Here is a 17,036-nt window from a genome sequence, read left to right as displayed (position 1 = left end):
ATTCCTTCCATAGTATCTTTAGCCAGTAGCCTAAGACACTGGTTCTCAAGATACAAGGAAAGGGAAGAAATCTACTGTGAAGGGTTTTTGAAACAAATGCCTTACAAATAGAACTAGATGTATGGTCATGAGAACACCTAAGTGAAAAAAATACTTATCATGGCAGTATCTATGGGGAATCTATCTCCCACTCAAGGAACACAAAAAACAAGAAAAAACAAAATCCTCAATGGGGCACTTATCTTGCAAAAACAAGAAACAGGCATAGGAAATCCCCGGAGAATGAAATTGGGTTCAGCTGGCAGAAAACGGATACAGGGTAAACACACAGATAGTGTAAAAGATATGTACAGACTGGTGGCAAAGAGCTCTGTTTTTGGTACGCCTAAATCTCACCTTTATGCCCTATGTTACACAGGGTGCATTTGGTGATGTTTGGCATACTTTTTAAATTCAGAAGTCTTTGGAAGACTGGCCAGATGTTGGGCTTCTGTGGCAAGGAATCCTATATAGGTAAGAACACTGCAGCAGTGAATGTAAGAACATCAGCAGTTACTGCTCTCTGAATAATCAATTGAATTGTTATAGAATTTGTGAATGGATTTTGTTTACTTTTTTTGTTTCTAAATATAAGGTTTATATTCATCTAAGTTTATAGAAATGTAAGATGACTTGTACACTACCAGCTTCTTAACACCCACTTTGCTGATAATGACAGGGATGATAGAAACTATAGGCAGAACTGGTATAAATCTAAAACATCCTGTAGGAGAGACTTCTTCATGGGAGGCTCATATCTACCCATTTTAATACTTGTCTAAAGAATGTCTATCTCAACAATAGCAAACATTTTAAGTGAATGGGGTGCAAGCAAACCCCATGCATGATCAGTTCAAAGCCAGCTATGATTATCAGCAAATCTATTAAGATAACAACCTCATATTCCCACACATTTTTGACAGAGATAAGAAGGCCATGCAGGATGGTTAAAATAATGCAGGAATAACTCAATACTGGGACGAGCAAATAATTCAGAAATCTTGTTACTGGATTTTAGAGCGCTAACAATGCAGTAGCATAGACAAATAAAAGAACTGCTGGCAGTGTGTGACTAAATTTCACACCTTGGAAATGGCTTCAATGAAGTATAATCTAAGGCTGCAACTAATTAAAGAGCAAAATGAATACTTCAAAAGTCAAACACAATCCCCATTCATGAAAACTGAAAAAAGGTATGGAAACATGAACGGAATATCAAATATTAGGACATGTGACCTGCACGAGAAGACTGAAACAAAGGACATCATTTATTTTTTCCAAGGCTGGATCACACTGTCCTAAATGTCTGGCATGTTCCGTCATGAGGCAGCTCACTGATTGCTAGCACCTCTGCTATCCTCTTCGACCTAGAGACATGGAACCACAATGCTTATTCAAGGAAATCTCATGTATTACTAAGCTATGCAGAGCATATAAGAGCCCTATTACTATCCTATCTGCGTCTCTCACTCCTGCAGACTTCTACATGCTGACCTTTACTTGGCTGGCAAGGCTAATGTCCCTCTCAAAAAAAAAAAAAAAATTCTGAATATAGTCTGTAGTTCATCCACCAGTGTATTGCAATCTTGGTAAATAATGAGTATACTGCTCTAATCTGATTATTTTACTCTACACTGTATATAATACTTGAACCATAATGTGTATATGTATATGTATATATATATGTATATGTATATGTACTGTTTGCTGTGATTTAACTAATACTTGCTTCTAGGTTTATAGCTTTTGCTCCCACAGAGCTTGGGTCATGGCTGCAAAGTGTATCTGGACCAGCCCACCATTTTGGTCATCAAATTGTTAAACAAATAAAACTAAATAAATATGTTATGTGATAAAAGCACTTGACAGGGTGAGCCATGAGGCAATGTGGAAGATATTAGAGGTATGTGGGACTGGGGAAATGCAGTGAATGTAATAAGAATTAGATATAAAAAATCCTGGGTACAAGTTATAGTAAATGATGGATAGGAAGAAAAGTAAAAAAAAAAAATAATAAGAGGAATTAAATAAGGTTGCCCCTTAAGCATGTGTCTTTCTTTATTCTTATAAAAGCATTAGTACAAATGTGCATTGATAGCATGACAGTAGAATGATGGGAGATGGAGAAATGAACTGCAATATATGCATATTTGTCATATGCAGATGACTTGATTATTGTGGCTAAAATAAGGTTTTGATGAGTGAGATTGTAGTAAAGATTGAAAAATTTGTTAAAAAACTGCATTACAGCTAAACAATTTGGAAAATGAGGGTCTTGGTGAAATGAAGAAAATGAATGGCATATATTACACCATAAAATAAATAAGTGCATGGGAAGTGAAACTTGGAGAATGTGAAGGTACAATAGGACAATGCAGAGAAATTATGTAAGAAATTAGGAAGTTATTGGTTTGGTGGAAACATTTTTTATTTAGCACTTAAGAAAACGGTGTATATGCTAACTGCCTATATATTATGAAAGCTAACATACATTGGGGTATATATATATATATATATATATATATATATATATATATATATATATATATATATATATATATATAGATATATATATATATATAGTATTTTCAAGTTTGGGATCATATATATTGTAAGAAACAATTCCAGGGGAGGGGACATTAGAAACATTTTATTGAACAGAGAGTTGAGGTGGCAGCTTAGGTTTAAATCTAGCACCTACCCAGGACTTAATGAATATATTTCCATTAAACCAGTATTATTTTTGAAAGCTTCACAAGTATAAACTATTTTTTTATATCCACCACAAAAAATACTGATACACACCCTTTTCAACTTTGTGAGGATTCAGGAAAAGGCTTCATTTATATGTTGTATTTTAGCAGTGAATCAGTGTGCTTTTTAACAAAAAAAAAAACAATATTATTCAATTAACTAATTATGTAATTATTCTATTTATGAATTGTTTTAATTAATCAATTGGTTGTGATATATATATATATATATATATATATATATATATATATATATATATATATATATGAGTTGTTTTTTTGAAAATGGCATCTGATGAAGTCTTGTGCTCAAGACGAAAGCGCTTATTTTGCCTGTTTGTGGAATTATTAAATACTGTTTTCTTCACCACAGAAAGATTGGACTTTTTTCTGTTTTGCTTATTGGTTGGAAACACACTTTTTGAATTTTTTGAGTACTTTCAGCATGTTACTTGGTACTTTAATAAAGCTGAATATAAATTATAATTAGAACTGCAGTGCAAGGAGAAGTGGTTTGCGTTGACTGCTGCTTGTTTTTCTTATACTTGATTTTTGGCATTCTAGTAATGTATTTAAAAAGTAATTTATTTGTTCATGCCTCACAACCTTTTTGTTTCCATCTAGATATTAAGTAAGCTGTCATGCAGCCAATGCATTGAAATATTGTTTTTTCTTCTACACTTCATTTTGGCTTGACTGGACTCTCATAATGACGGTTTGGCACCCAGGGCAATTTAATTAAAGTTACAGTTTTTGTGGTTTTGAGCATAGCTCCTCCCCTTTCTAGTTGTCCACACCCCTTCCCATTGACCCCACCCATTCACCTGTCTTCTGCAGCTCCCCTTTGATTTGAAGTCACCAGCCGCCACTGGGTTAGGGATACAGATAATAAGCAAGAGGGGTTGGAATTTATTGGAGAAAACTGGAAAAGGAATCAAGGTATTTGGAGCAAATAACTAGAAAGGGAAAGGTAATAGAATGGGAAGAGGCAAAGAACTTATTTGGAGTGCAGGTTACAGATTGCCTTTCCTATCAAGGATTGATATCAGAGTATAGACAAAGAGAAAGAAATAGGGGACTCGTAAATGAAAGCCCAGAACTGGTAAAGTTTTTAATAGAATCTAGAACAGAAGCTACCATTAAAAAGGAATAATTAGTAGGACATATAAAATATTGCATGATAACTATTATCAATCAGAGGAGCTTAGAAAGGATTGGGAAGAGAAACTGGATAAACAATTCACAAAGAGACAATGGGGGGGATATATGTGTATCTCCCAAATATGCAACAAAGTCTTAGAAGATTAAGATCTTTGCCTGGAAGTGTTTACATAGGTATTTTTATACCCCAAGTAGACTCCAAATAATTTTTCCTTGGGTAGATAGTAAATGTTGGAGGTGTGACAGGCAAGAAAGAAGTGGCTGGGAACATATTTTTTGGGAGTGTAGTGAGCTGGTAGACCTTAGGGATTCCCTGTAGACCACTGTGTTGGAATTGCTGGGTGAATGGATTGGATTGACTGGGAGATGATTTTTTGAGCTATGGTACAGAACTGGAACAGAATCAGAATTGCCTAGACATAGTAAAGCTTTGCTGAGTATAATTATGGTGGCTGCCAAAAAAGGAATTACTAGAAAATGGAAATCAAAGTGTAGACCAATTTTATTAGAAGTAGTGAATATAATAATATAAATAAAACAACTGGAATTGGGATCTTTAGAAGAGGGAAGGAGCAAACTATATAGGAAAAAAGTGAGAATAATGGGAACAATATATGCAGAGAAATAATGAAGTTTAAGAGGCAGGATTTGAATGAGCCATATGACACTTAACTGACAATGACTGGACAGATTATAAGTGATGTATAATGTTTGCAACTACAGTTGTTTCAGTGGTGTCTGTGATGTATAATGTTTGCAGCTAAGGTGGTGTCAATGCTGTTTGTGTTTCATTTATATAAATGTAAGATGGCCTAAGTCATACGTGATAATTTAATACAGATGTTTATTGGAAAAACATTTTTTATTTGAATTATTAACATATTTACAAAGAAAGGAAGATTAACTGATTACAAGATAAACAATATGAGAATTAATGAAACTTTGAACAAATAATGAAAAAAGTAATTAGGAATCTTCATATTTTGTGGTCAACATTTCTAGTTTGTTCCAGCAATTATATTTTGAATTCCTGCTTACTGATAATAAAGTTCAAAAATTCAGTTTCTTTTTTACATAAAATAGCAGCAAACTCCCAAAATTTTCCAAACAAAGGTACTGATTCAGTGTTCCATTTGTTGTAATCACTTTTCTAGCACTGCTAGAAGACTCCAAAATAATGAATATGGATTAAAATTAACTTCTTTTGGAAATGCAGAATTTATTAATATGGCTTTTCTAAGTTACAGTTAGACCACAAACCACAAACTTTTAAAAAGGAATTAATAATGTCATTCCAAAATGGATTCATTTTTTTCACAACCTAGAAAAATAAGAGTCCAATCTGCTTTAATCTCTTTTTTTATATCTCCAACAAATTGATATAGTTATACCCTTTTTATAAGGAGTTTAAATATTCTCTGCACATACTTCCGCATACAGTTTCCACATCAAGATTTTGCAATAAAGACTTGAAGAAGTAGAAATATTGATTTTGTTAACCAGAATTTTCTCTCCAGGTTTTCCCTGTCAGCAAACAGTATTAAATAAATAAAACAATTCCAGTAGTCTACAATGGAGAAGGACTCAAAATCCAAAACAGTGAGTAATAAGGCCTTGAAAAGTTCACAGAAATGATAATTGCATATGCCAAGGATCTCTCTCTCTCTCTCTCTCAGGCACAGCTTTCTGGCACAGAAGATGTAGACCTGAAATATAGTACTGCAGCAGCATTACATTAAGTAATGTACAAATGGTACTAGGGCAGAAATAATGCAAACAAGTGCCAAACTACATAAAACTGAATCAGCTGTCCTTATACATACACTGCCATGTGCAGTTATTAGATGGTAATAAACCCATGCCTGTCTAGGATCACTGGGGGACTGGCTGACACATGCTGACTGAAATCACAAATAAAAAAAAAAAATAAAGCAAATGATTTTTATGTCATCTATATTCCAATGCACATCCGGTGAAGGGTATGAACCAAAGGAGGGGGAAGATACTTAGGGATCCTATCTTCTAAGAAATGTAAGTGTGTCTAGGAATAAATTAAATTTGGTACTTTCCTGCACTTGACTCCTGCTAAAGTTTTTCATATATTTTTGGAAGGATTTTTTAAGATTTTCAATTAATTTTCTGCATCAGTGTTTACAAAGGAGAAGGAAGGACTGGTTTTGGTATGGAAGGAGGAAAACAGCAAGTTGATTAAATAATAAAAAGGAAAGAGTTATTAAGGTGTTATGGGTAGCAACGGAGAAGAAGGCACAAGACTGGATGGTCTACCCCCAGGATATATAATTGTTTATCTAGGATATTAACATTTCCTCTCACAGATCTGTTCAACAGATCTCTACAATAAGGATTAGAAAAACTGCCTCATGGAAAGAACAAGAATCCTATGAAATTATTTATTTTCTAACAAAGCCTAAGTGGTGGAAGAATCACACAATGAATCTTAAGGAAAAAGTAGACCAGTAACTTATTGCATAATAGCCTCTGGAACAGTAATTAACATGGAATTCATAAAGCACTGACAGCTGCCCAGATGGCCCCAGCTTGTGAAGTGACAAGGGGTGTTAGAGGAGCTGAATGGGTAGGGAAGTAATAAGTGGCCAAAGACTGTTCACTTTTCAAGGGGGAGAGTTTTGAAAGACCCCAGTTCAGAAGCAGCACCTCACACTGGCTGATAGTCAAGTTCCAAAGTGCATGACTTCTGAGCCATACCATCAGGATGGCTGTTTTTCTGCTGTGGCAGAGATTATTCCAAACTGTACGATTTCAGGGTAGCACTTTCAGGAAACCTGTTTGAAAGGTGTGCAAGGAGACATGCATGCATGCATGTACTCCCATGATTTCATTGCAGGCTCCATGCATGCAGCTCAATAAATATGTGAAAGAAGCGCATGCAAGGGAAGGAAAATAGCAAGAAACAAAAGCCAAATAGAGGAAGGAATGATTCTGCAGATCTCGTTAATCTTGCTCCTACTGGCAAAAGCTAAACCAGCCAGAAACATAGAAAAATAAGGTCTGAAGGGTGGTGGAATGCATTGGATGTTTAGATGGGGAGGACTTTAAAGAACATTAAAAAGCAAAAGTATATAGTCAGAAAATGTAAAACTAGCCTGACCTATTTTAGTCGCACAGAAGATGTAGACCTGAAATATAGTACTGCAGCAGCATTACATTAAGTAATGTACAAATGGTACTAGGGCAGAAATAATGCAAACAAGTGCCAAACTACATAAAACTGAATCAGCTGTCCTTATACATACACTGCCATGTGCAGTTATTAGATGGTAATAAACCCATGCCTGTCTAGGATCACTGGGGGACTGGCTGACACATGCTGACTGAAATCACAAATAAAAAAAAAATAAAGCAAATGATTTTTATGTCATCTATATTCCAATGCACATCCGGTGAAGAGTATGAACCAAAGGAGGGGGAAGATACTTAGGGATCCTATCTTCTAAGAAATGTAAGAGTGTCTAGGAATAAATGAAATTTGGTACTTTCCTGCACTTGACTCCTGCTAAAGTTTTTCATATATTTTTGGAAGGATTTTTTAAGATTTTCAATTAATTTTCTGCATCAGTGTTTACAAAGGAGAAGGAAGGACTGGTTTTGGTATGGAAGGAGGAAAACAGCAAGTTGATTAAATAATAAAAAGAAAAGAGTTATTAAGGTGTTATGGGTAGCAATGGAGAAGAAGGCACAGGACTGGATGGTCTACCCCCAGGATATATAATTGTTTATCTAGGATATTAACATTTCCTCTCACAGATCTGTTCAACAGATCTCTACAATAAGGATTAGAAAAACTGCCTCATGGAAAGAACAAGAATCCTATGAAATTATTTCTTGGCTAACAAAGCCTAAGTGGTGGAAGAATCACACAATGAATCTTGAGGAAAAAGTAGACCAGTTACTTATTGCATAATAGCCTCTGGAACAGTAATTAACATGGAATTCATAAAGCACTGACAGCTGCCCAGATGGCCCCAGCTTGTGAAGTGACAAGGGGTGTTAGAGGAGCTGAATGGGTAGGGAAGTAATAAGTGGCCAAAGACTGTTCACTTTTCAAGGGGGAGAGTTTTGAAAGACCTCAGTTCAGAAGCAGCACCTCACACTGGCAGATAGTCAAGTTCCAAAGTGCATGACTTCTGAGCCATACCATCAGGATGGCTGTTTTTCTGCTGTGGCAGAGATTATTCCAAACTGTACGATTTCAGGGTAGCACTTTCAGGAAACCTGTTTGGAAGGTGTGCAAGGAGACATGCATGCATGCATGTACTCCCATGATTTCATTGCAAGCTCCATGCATGCAGCTCAATAAATATGTGAAAGAAGCGCATGCAAGGGAAGGAAAATAGCAAGAAACAAAAGCCAAATAGAAGAAGGAATGATTCTGCAGAACTCATCAATCTTGCTCCTACTGGCAAAAGCTAAACCAGCCAGAAACATAGAAAAATAAGGTCTGAAGGGTGGTAGAATGCATTGGATGGTTAGGTGGGGAGGACTTTAAAGAACATTAAAAAGCAAAAGTCTATAGTCAGAAAATGTAAAAATAGCCTGACCTATTTTAGTCGCTGGTTGACTAGTGAAGAGGATAGCAATAAACCTATGGATGCAGTTTACCTGGATTTCAACAAGGCTTCACCTCTCCCATTTGTAGAAACCCATTAGGGAAGCTGGTAAAATGGGTGGAAAAGTAACTAAAAGGAAAGACAAGGGGTCCTGGTAAGGATGGGGATTCCATGGCAACAGTGGCAGCTTCTGGTATGCACACAATCCTAGGACATGTGTCATAACAGCCAGTCCTAGACCATGGACCATTCATAGGGCATGTGCCACAAGGGCTAATCCTAACACATGTGCCACTAGGGTCAGTCCTAAGGCATGTGTCACAAGAGCCGATCTTATGGCATGTGCCACAAAGGCCAGTCCTAGGACATGCACAGTTTAACATATATGTCACTGGCATAATACTAAGGGGTTCAAGAACAGAAAGTTTGTTTTATAGACAACACCAAATTTAGTACTGCAATGTAGAGTAAGTGCAAGTCTAAGACAGGATTTGGGTAGGTTTGCAGCTTGAGGTAACAGATGGTGGGCGAAGTTTAACACAGGTACTCCACCTAGTAATCCATAACCCACAGGTACTCCATCTAGTAATCCAGGACCTAGAAATTCGACATGAGCTGCAATGTATCAGTCTCTTATTAACAGGTCAGGAAAAAGACCTGGAACACCCACACTGTGGTGAAAAGCCACCAAAAAAACACAGGAAGGCATCAAGGATTAATACAGTGCTGGTCTGCACAGCAAGAGTGACAGACTCCAAACATTAAGCAGTTATCTCAATGCTAGTACAAACATGAAAACCTTCCAAAGAAGTGAAGCTCTAATAAGACCACACAGAACCACAGCAGACAGACTGCAGGAATATCCTCTTTTGGTGGGTGCACTGGGACAAGGACATTAATTTCATATAAAGAGATCACAGATGAAGGTGAGCCTTACATTCTTCTAATGGCTATATGAAAGACATTAAAGGGGCTTAGGAAGGACTACATCTAAGACTGCCTTCCTTCAACTCTTGAGGTGCTACATAGTCATGTAATTAGATGTCTGACACTGGTGAGTTATTAAGCATGCAAAGCCTTCATTCCTGGACATAAGCAGTACAAAGTCGCATGATCTCAGCCACATATTTTGAATTTGTAGTTTTTAACACTTTTCCAGTAAGCAGTGAAACAAAACACATGAACCAATGATGACAAAAATACCCATTTTGGAACATTTCAACCATAGAAGGCCACTCATAGACTGCTGTCAGTATAATCCACCAGCATCAGTCAATATGCACAATCTCTGCTGAAATAAAAGTCATCTGAATAATTGCACATTAAACAGAACAGTAATTAATAAACAGGTTGCTGCTGACAAACAGCTTTGCATTTTAGCAATTCACCTACAAATTCAGTGTCTGCTGCCCTTGAAAAAGAAATTGCCTATGTTACATTAACAAATGGTGTGTGTCAACAACTAAGCTACCTGGTTTGGAAAAAGAACCCACAGCCTACTGTACTAAAAGCAAGTATGCTACCTGTTACACCCCTGACACTGAACAATACAACTATCAAACTCTCTGACTGACATTGTAATCCTCAGTGATTTACGAAAGGAAAAAAAGAAATAAAATTAAAGAGACCTGACAGTTGGTGTGCAGGTTTAAGGCATCTGCTTGCCAATAATTAAGATCAGGGTTTGACTCTGAGTAAAGTCACGTAACTAGACACTAACTGTGGCATTTTACACACACACACACACACACACACACACACACACACACACACACACACACACACACACACACACACACACACGCACACACAGACACTTGCTCTGATCATGGCTTGGCTACGCAAAGTGGCTATTATGTGGTTTTCTAATGGGGCTTCGTTACACAATCCTGCCTATCTCTGGGGTTGTCTGCTACAAGGGCCCAATGCTTGTTGGTTTGTATGGGAAGGGTTTATTTTTTTACTTACAGGTGCAACTGCCAATGTCTTCTAGTGCTGGATCCAGCTCTGGTTGTAAGGCATGTGCAAGAGGTTCGACATGTAAGGGACAATAAGATTAGGAATAAAAGGGAGCCATGCCTTCTGCTGAGAAAAGAGACAGTATTATATTTGGCTCCACATTCCATTTGTGACCATGTTTTACCTCTAACTCAACAGACAAATAAGAGTTTTCTAAAACAATTGGCAATATCCCTACTTCAAAGCACACTGGCTGAGGTTCAGTTCTGACTTCTGATAACTGGGTTTTGCATGTCCTTTCCACATCTATGTAAGTTTTCCCTTGGTTCTCCAGTTTCCTGTCGCCTCACAAAATACACTGGCTAGCATGCTACACTAAACCATCTATCAAAATTTGTAATGTACTGATTCTAGCCACTGTGGCAAAGGTCATGACTGAAAAGGGTCCATGAATGAAATGGCTTATTTATCCAGTTAACAAATAATTGTCAGGTAGACAGATAATGGAAAACATTTTTGATGCAATCCTGCCGTTACTCCAAATATTACATAAAGCACAAATAATTTTATTTGCATAAAACATGACAACATCCATGTGGTCTGATGGGCACTCCATACTTGCAATCTACCCCTAAATTTCTGCTACAAGAAAGGAAGTATGTAGTACAATTAACAATTTAAACTGGACTGCTTGAGCTTTAGATTTGCATCTCACTGACACAATATGCATAACATGCGACCATCAACAAGAAATTTAAACTTCTGGTCTCATGTAGTGTTCTTGTTTCACATGCTTAATAATTCTACAAAATGAAAGATAATGTTGTATAGTCTATATCAGTCTTTTCTGCAGTGAGTGAAACTTCCATCAGGTTCTCAGAAACATAAGCTGATATACAACATTCTGTGCATGGGTTGAAAAAGTTATGACACTTACTATTATTTAACGCATGTGATAATGGAGGTCCTGAAGGAGCAGGAGGTCCAGGTGGGCCTGACGGTCCAGGGGGGCCTCTTTCTCCAGGCATTCCATCCTTTCCCTCATGTCCAGGTGGCCCTGGTAATCCTGGAGGCCCTGTAAAACAATAACAAGAAAAATGGTAGCAAAAGAGGAGTCAACATGGCTGACAAAGAGTAAGCAACTATTCCTCATGGTTCCACTTCAATAGCATGATTTTGCCCTCTCTAAAGCAGTGACTATCAAAAAGGACTCCCATTTTCAAGACTTCAGCTCTACTTAACCAAGTGCAAGTCTGAAAAGAAACTATACCTTCTATGAACTCTCAATCAATATAATGGCTGATTACCTATAACCATTCTATTTTTCTTGCTAGAAGTTTCAACAAAAAGTATTTTCCAGCTTTTAAACTTCAAACTGATTCTAGATTCCAACCCAGTAGAATGACAAAGTATTAAAAATAAATTCTCAGCAATTACCATACACCAAAGAAAAAAGCTATGAAAACAAAATTGCCACTGATTCTAAGGGCAACCACAAAGCATTCTATAGCTGTCAAGAATCTCAATGGCAGCACCCAGATCTGCTCTGAGTTACAGCACAATGGCATGAAATTACAGAACCAACTGATATTGCAGATAGGTTCAGTGCTAACTTTACCCCCTTCTCACCCCCTAAAGGGCCCATGCAGGAAGAATGCAGATTCCCTGTAATCACATCTATGCAGGTAAAAGCTGCACTCTCTAAAACCAAAAACACAGCATCCATGGGACCGAACAACATCCCAGGGTGTGTTTTACACAAACTTCAGAATGAAATGGCTCCCCACATAAGCATCATGTTCAATCATAGTCTTACGTCAGGCTTTGTGCCTACTGAATGGTGTACAGCAACAGTTATCCCACTCCACAAAGGGGGAGTCACCACTGATCCTGGAAACTATCGCCCTATTAGCCTGGCGAGCCTGGTCTGCAAGGCCATGGAACGTATCATCATGGAACTCAAAAACAAAGACATTGGTAACCTCCAAACTCTGGACCCCACCCACTTCGGGTTTGTGAAAGGCAGATAATGCCTTCTGAACCTGATCAACTTCTTTGACGCAGTCACCAAAGCTGTAGACAAGGGTAAGGTGGTTCACACAGCCTATCTTGACCTCGCCAAGGCTTTCAACACCATCCTCCATTCTGGAATTATAGCTAAACTTACTAATCTAGGTATAAATCCTACATCACAAGATGGGTTGCCAACTGGCTCACTGACAGAACCCACACTGTAAAAGTTGCAGACTCCAAATCTGACTTCAAACCAGTGACAAGTGGAGTACCACAGGGTTCAGTCCTGGGACCTTTGCTGTTTGATATCTACTTCTCTGAAGTACAGGTTAACACAGAAGGCCTCTGGCTAACGAAGTTCACAGATGACTGCAAACTAGGACCCACAGTTGAGTCCCCAAATGATGTAGACATCCTACAGAAGGGCCTCACTAAGACAGATGCCTGGTGTCAGAGGCATGGCCTCAGGCTCAGTGCCAAAAAGTGCATTGTCATCCCCTTTGGTAAAAACTCTGGTACCCATGAACTACCACATAAATGGCAGTCTACTTAACACTGAATGTGTGATAAGAGACCTTAGGACCCAGGTGGACAGTAGTCTCTCCTTTGATAATCACATCGCCACAGTAGTCAGGAAATCCTTCCATGTGGCACACCTCATCACAAAAGGGTTCTCATCCAAAAAAAAAGAGATCATTGTTCCCCTCTACTTGGCACTCATTAGACCCATTATAGAGTCCAACGTCCCTTTTGGAATGTACCTCACAAGATATCTGCAGCAGCTCGAAATGTCACAGAAGTACCCCATAAAGAGGATTACTGGCCTCAGACAGATGCCCTACACTGACCGTCTCAAAAATCTCCAGCTTTACTCTGTAGCATATCGCTTACTCCGAGGAGATCTCTGCCTAATATGTAAAGCTATGTTAAACCCAGAGGTGTTGGACATGCTACACCTAAAGAAATCCCAATCCCTCCGAGCTACACGCTCTAGGGACCTAAACCTTGTCACCACAATAAACAGGACATGCTGTAGGGATAGATTCCTGTCCCAGAGACTTCCTATACTCTGGAACAAGCTACCCATCTATGTCAAGCAAAGTTCCTCATTAGCACTCTTCAAGAAAAATCTTGATGAGTGGATGGGAAATAGGAACTACACCCCGGGGATCACTTCTGTGGCTCTGCTCGACAGGGGCACAGGAAATTAACTTTCTTGGGTGGCACAAGCCAGGGAACCTTGTTGGCTAGGCTTACTTAGGCCCTTGGGCCAATAGCCTAGTACCTACCTATGAACCTATGAACAACACAAGCAAAAGTTGTAAACAAGCAGTAAAGAAAAAAAAAGAGAAGAGAAGAAAATCATCCATACATGCTCCAAAACAGAGCAATGTTTTGTTATAAAAGTCAAGAGTTTGCTTTACTACCATTACAACAACCAATACAACACATGTCTGGACACTATTAACATATTTCTATCAGAAGTTATTTTAAAAAAATGGACATTTATGAAAAGCAGAATATCTGACTCAGGGGTCAAAATCCACAACATAGAAAATAATCTGTCTACATGCACCAGAGAAATACATACTACAGATTAAAAAATGCTAAGTCTAGAAGCAAGACAGGAGGACATAATATCAGCATTACAGGACTTCAAAGAAAGGTTTGACCAAGTAAACATAATGAAGGCTACTGAAGGTATTGTATTAAACCTATCTACATAATGAGTATACTTCAATTTATAATCTGCAAATTACGTATGCACATAGACATTTCACTGTATTACAAAATAACAGACCCATCAAGACAGATTTACAGTATATAAAACTTTTAATTACCAAAATGTTGTTGCTATATTAAAAAATGGAACACATAAAAAAAGATTTTACCTGAAAGAGAAAGACATATAAAAATCTCCATAGCATACAAGCAACATGTAGGACTAACTTTCTGCTAGATCTTTTTAAGTCATAATAACATAGGATTCCAAATGGCTTTTACTTCTAGACTTCAGCTTACTTTTAAAGGCAAGCACCAGCTCTCTGCTACTCGGTAAAAAAGACCAATGTTTAAAAAAATTGTTCGTCTTTAAACATGATGAAGTTTACTTCTGAAGAGTTCGGCCTTGAGAATATTTAATTTTAAAAAGGAGGAGCAAGTTAGCTCAATGCTGGCCTCAGAACATTCCCTGGGATTCAGAAATGGTCTTGAGAATATTTTCTTTTAAATAAGAGGAGCAAGAGTTTGGCCCTGAGAATATTTACTCGTACATAACAGGAGCAAGTTAGCACACTGATGTCCTCAGATGCACAAAACCATTTATCCACAGGCTCACACACTGATATCTACACTATTACTTCCCTAAGTAACCACCTTACTGTGACCATCCAGGCAGAAATGCACTGACTCACAAACACTTATCTGAGACTATTCATGCCCCTGCAGACATGCATACACACTGCCACACACCTACACTCATACTCTCCCCACCACTACATCTCCTCTGCCTTTTACCTGTAAAGTGATCTACCCCACTGACTATAATACTGGAATGCAGCATTTTGGCCATGTTAATTAACATGGCCAGTTATGCTAATTTACATTGTTAAGTGATTCTATGAATTGTTTGGCTGAGTAACTCCCTTCCCGCAGGCATTTTGAGGCAAAGCACATAGCTAATTAGGATTAGCTGCTCCGCTGGAATGCCTCTTTACCATTTAGCATGACCGTGGAGATGACCATTGCTGTCATTCTACCAGTCATGTAGAAAAACTGCTGTGCGCCTGTCTCTGAATCAGAATGGGCATCCATGAGTTATTGGCCATTCGTGTTAGGTTTCATTGCTTGTGTCAGCCCTTTCTGAATCCCAGGGGAATATCAGTGTGGTCAAATGCATTATATTATTTTATATCTAATTTCTTTGTTTATGTTACTGTCATCAAATATCATTTAAGCATTTTACTTCACATTACATATTTCTAATCCTATTAAACTAACACTCAAACAAATGTATTATTTATGAGTACAATAAATTTTCATAACAAGTCCAAAATCATGACTAGTTAATTATACTATTTTACATGTACCTAGATTAGTTGGTGACAATACAGTTGTCTACTATATGCTGACATAAAATGTTTATATCTGAATTCAGAAGCAATTCTTAGGGACCATGATATATTTTATACCAGAATCTAATGATTCAAATCCATTAATGGAGCAAGGACAACATTGCTAAAAGTGGTTAGTGGACATGTTTTCACTTCCGATCATTTAGAATGTTTTTAAAATTAGCAACATCTTACAATGTCACTACTACAGGAATCAGAAAGCATCCTTATTTCACAACTCTCAGACTAAGGAAGGAGAGAGTTGGAGGTAATGTTACCTGTATCAAAGCTCAGACTGCATTTATTCATGAACCTTCCATTAAAAATTAGCAAAAATGGATTAGCTCAGGACATTCCCTGGGATTCAGAACTGGTCTTGAGAATATTTACTTTTAAATAAGAGGAGCAAGAAGAGTTTGGCCTTGAGAATATTTACTCGTACATAAGTGGAGGAAGTTAGCTCACTGATGTCTTCAGGACAATCTCTGGTATTCAAAAAGACAAGTTTAGCTGCAATGATAAGACCTCAAATCAGCTAATTAGCATAGTAATTACTGCCAGTGCTAAACACTACTTTTTGATGGTAATTACTACTGCTGGCTGGGCAATCAAGTATTTATCACTTAAAAAGTAAAAGTGCTCCAGATGTCAGTGGCTCACTTCATTATTTTAAAAAACAAAAATACTACACTTATATCTTCAGGTCCTTTTAAAACCAAATTAGAGAAGTGGGGATTTTATACAAAAAGTACACTTTTAAAGAAAAAGTTATTGAAGACCAGACAGACAAATGTAACAGATTACATTATATAATATGTGCTATGAATAACCTAGACAAACCTTTAATGCTGGTTAATTTCTATGCTACCTGTTCTGGCAGACTGACTTCTTGATCACAAAACTTAATTTACTTTCCAGATTTAAATGGGGAGATTGAAATTCTATAATTGATCTAATGAAATACAGGTCTGCATCTCTAAATAAATAAACAAAAAATAAATTAACATGAATGCCTCAAACATATCTGATTTATAAGTGAAGTATAGTCTTGTTTACTCCAGTAGACATTTTAACTGTCTTCTGACTATTTTATGTTCTGTTCTTCCTTTCATGAAATTTGATCAAGAAATTACTTTTAATTCACATTAAGTGAACTGGCAGCCATTCATAGTGACCTTTCCACATAGCATCTATTTTTTTTCTGATCATTTTAATGTAATTGTGACGCCCGTGCACTTGCCCAGCAATCAAGGAGCCTCAATCCTCACTACTAACACCAGTGAGGGGTATCCATATAGGGAAAGGCTAATAAATACACACACAGTAAAGTACAATTTCCCTTAAGAGCACACAGAGATCACAGTCAGTCTGGGGCTGGTTTCTTCCTTTCTCTCCAGGTCCCCAATAAG

General features: G+C 37.5%; 1 protein-coding gene across 3 annotated transcripts in view; it reads right to left on the bottom strand.

The window, feature by feature from the left end:
• LOC122799279 (EMI domain-containing protein 1-like) overlaps positions 1 to 17,036 on the bottom strand; it is a 1,823,504-nt gene that overhangs the window by 580,809 nt on the left and 1,225,659 nt on the right. For all 3 annotated transcript variants that reach the window (XM_044068236.1, XM_044068235.1, XM_044068237.1), the window contains one exon: positions 11,439 to 11,576. In XM_044068236.1, coding sequence (XP_043924171.1) covers positions 11,439 to 11,576 — 138 coding nt within the window. The remainder of the gene's footprint in view (positions 1 to 11,438; positions 11,577 to 17,036) is intronic.

The sequence above is a fragment of the Protopterus annectens genome, chromosome 4.part0, assembly GCF_019279795.1.
Source record: "Protopterus annectens isolate FY-2018-M chromosome 4.part0, PAN1.0, whole genome shotgun sequence".
Classification (NCBI taxonomy): Eukaryota; Metazoa; Chordata; order Ceratodontiformes; family Protopteridae; genus Protopterus; species Protopterus annectens.
This window is presented reverse-complemented; position numbering and strand designations above follow the sequence as displayed.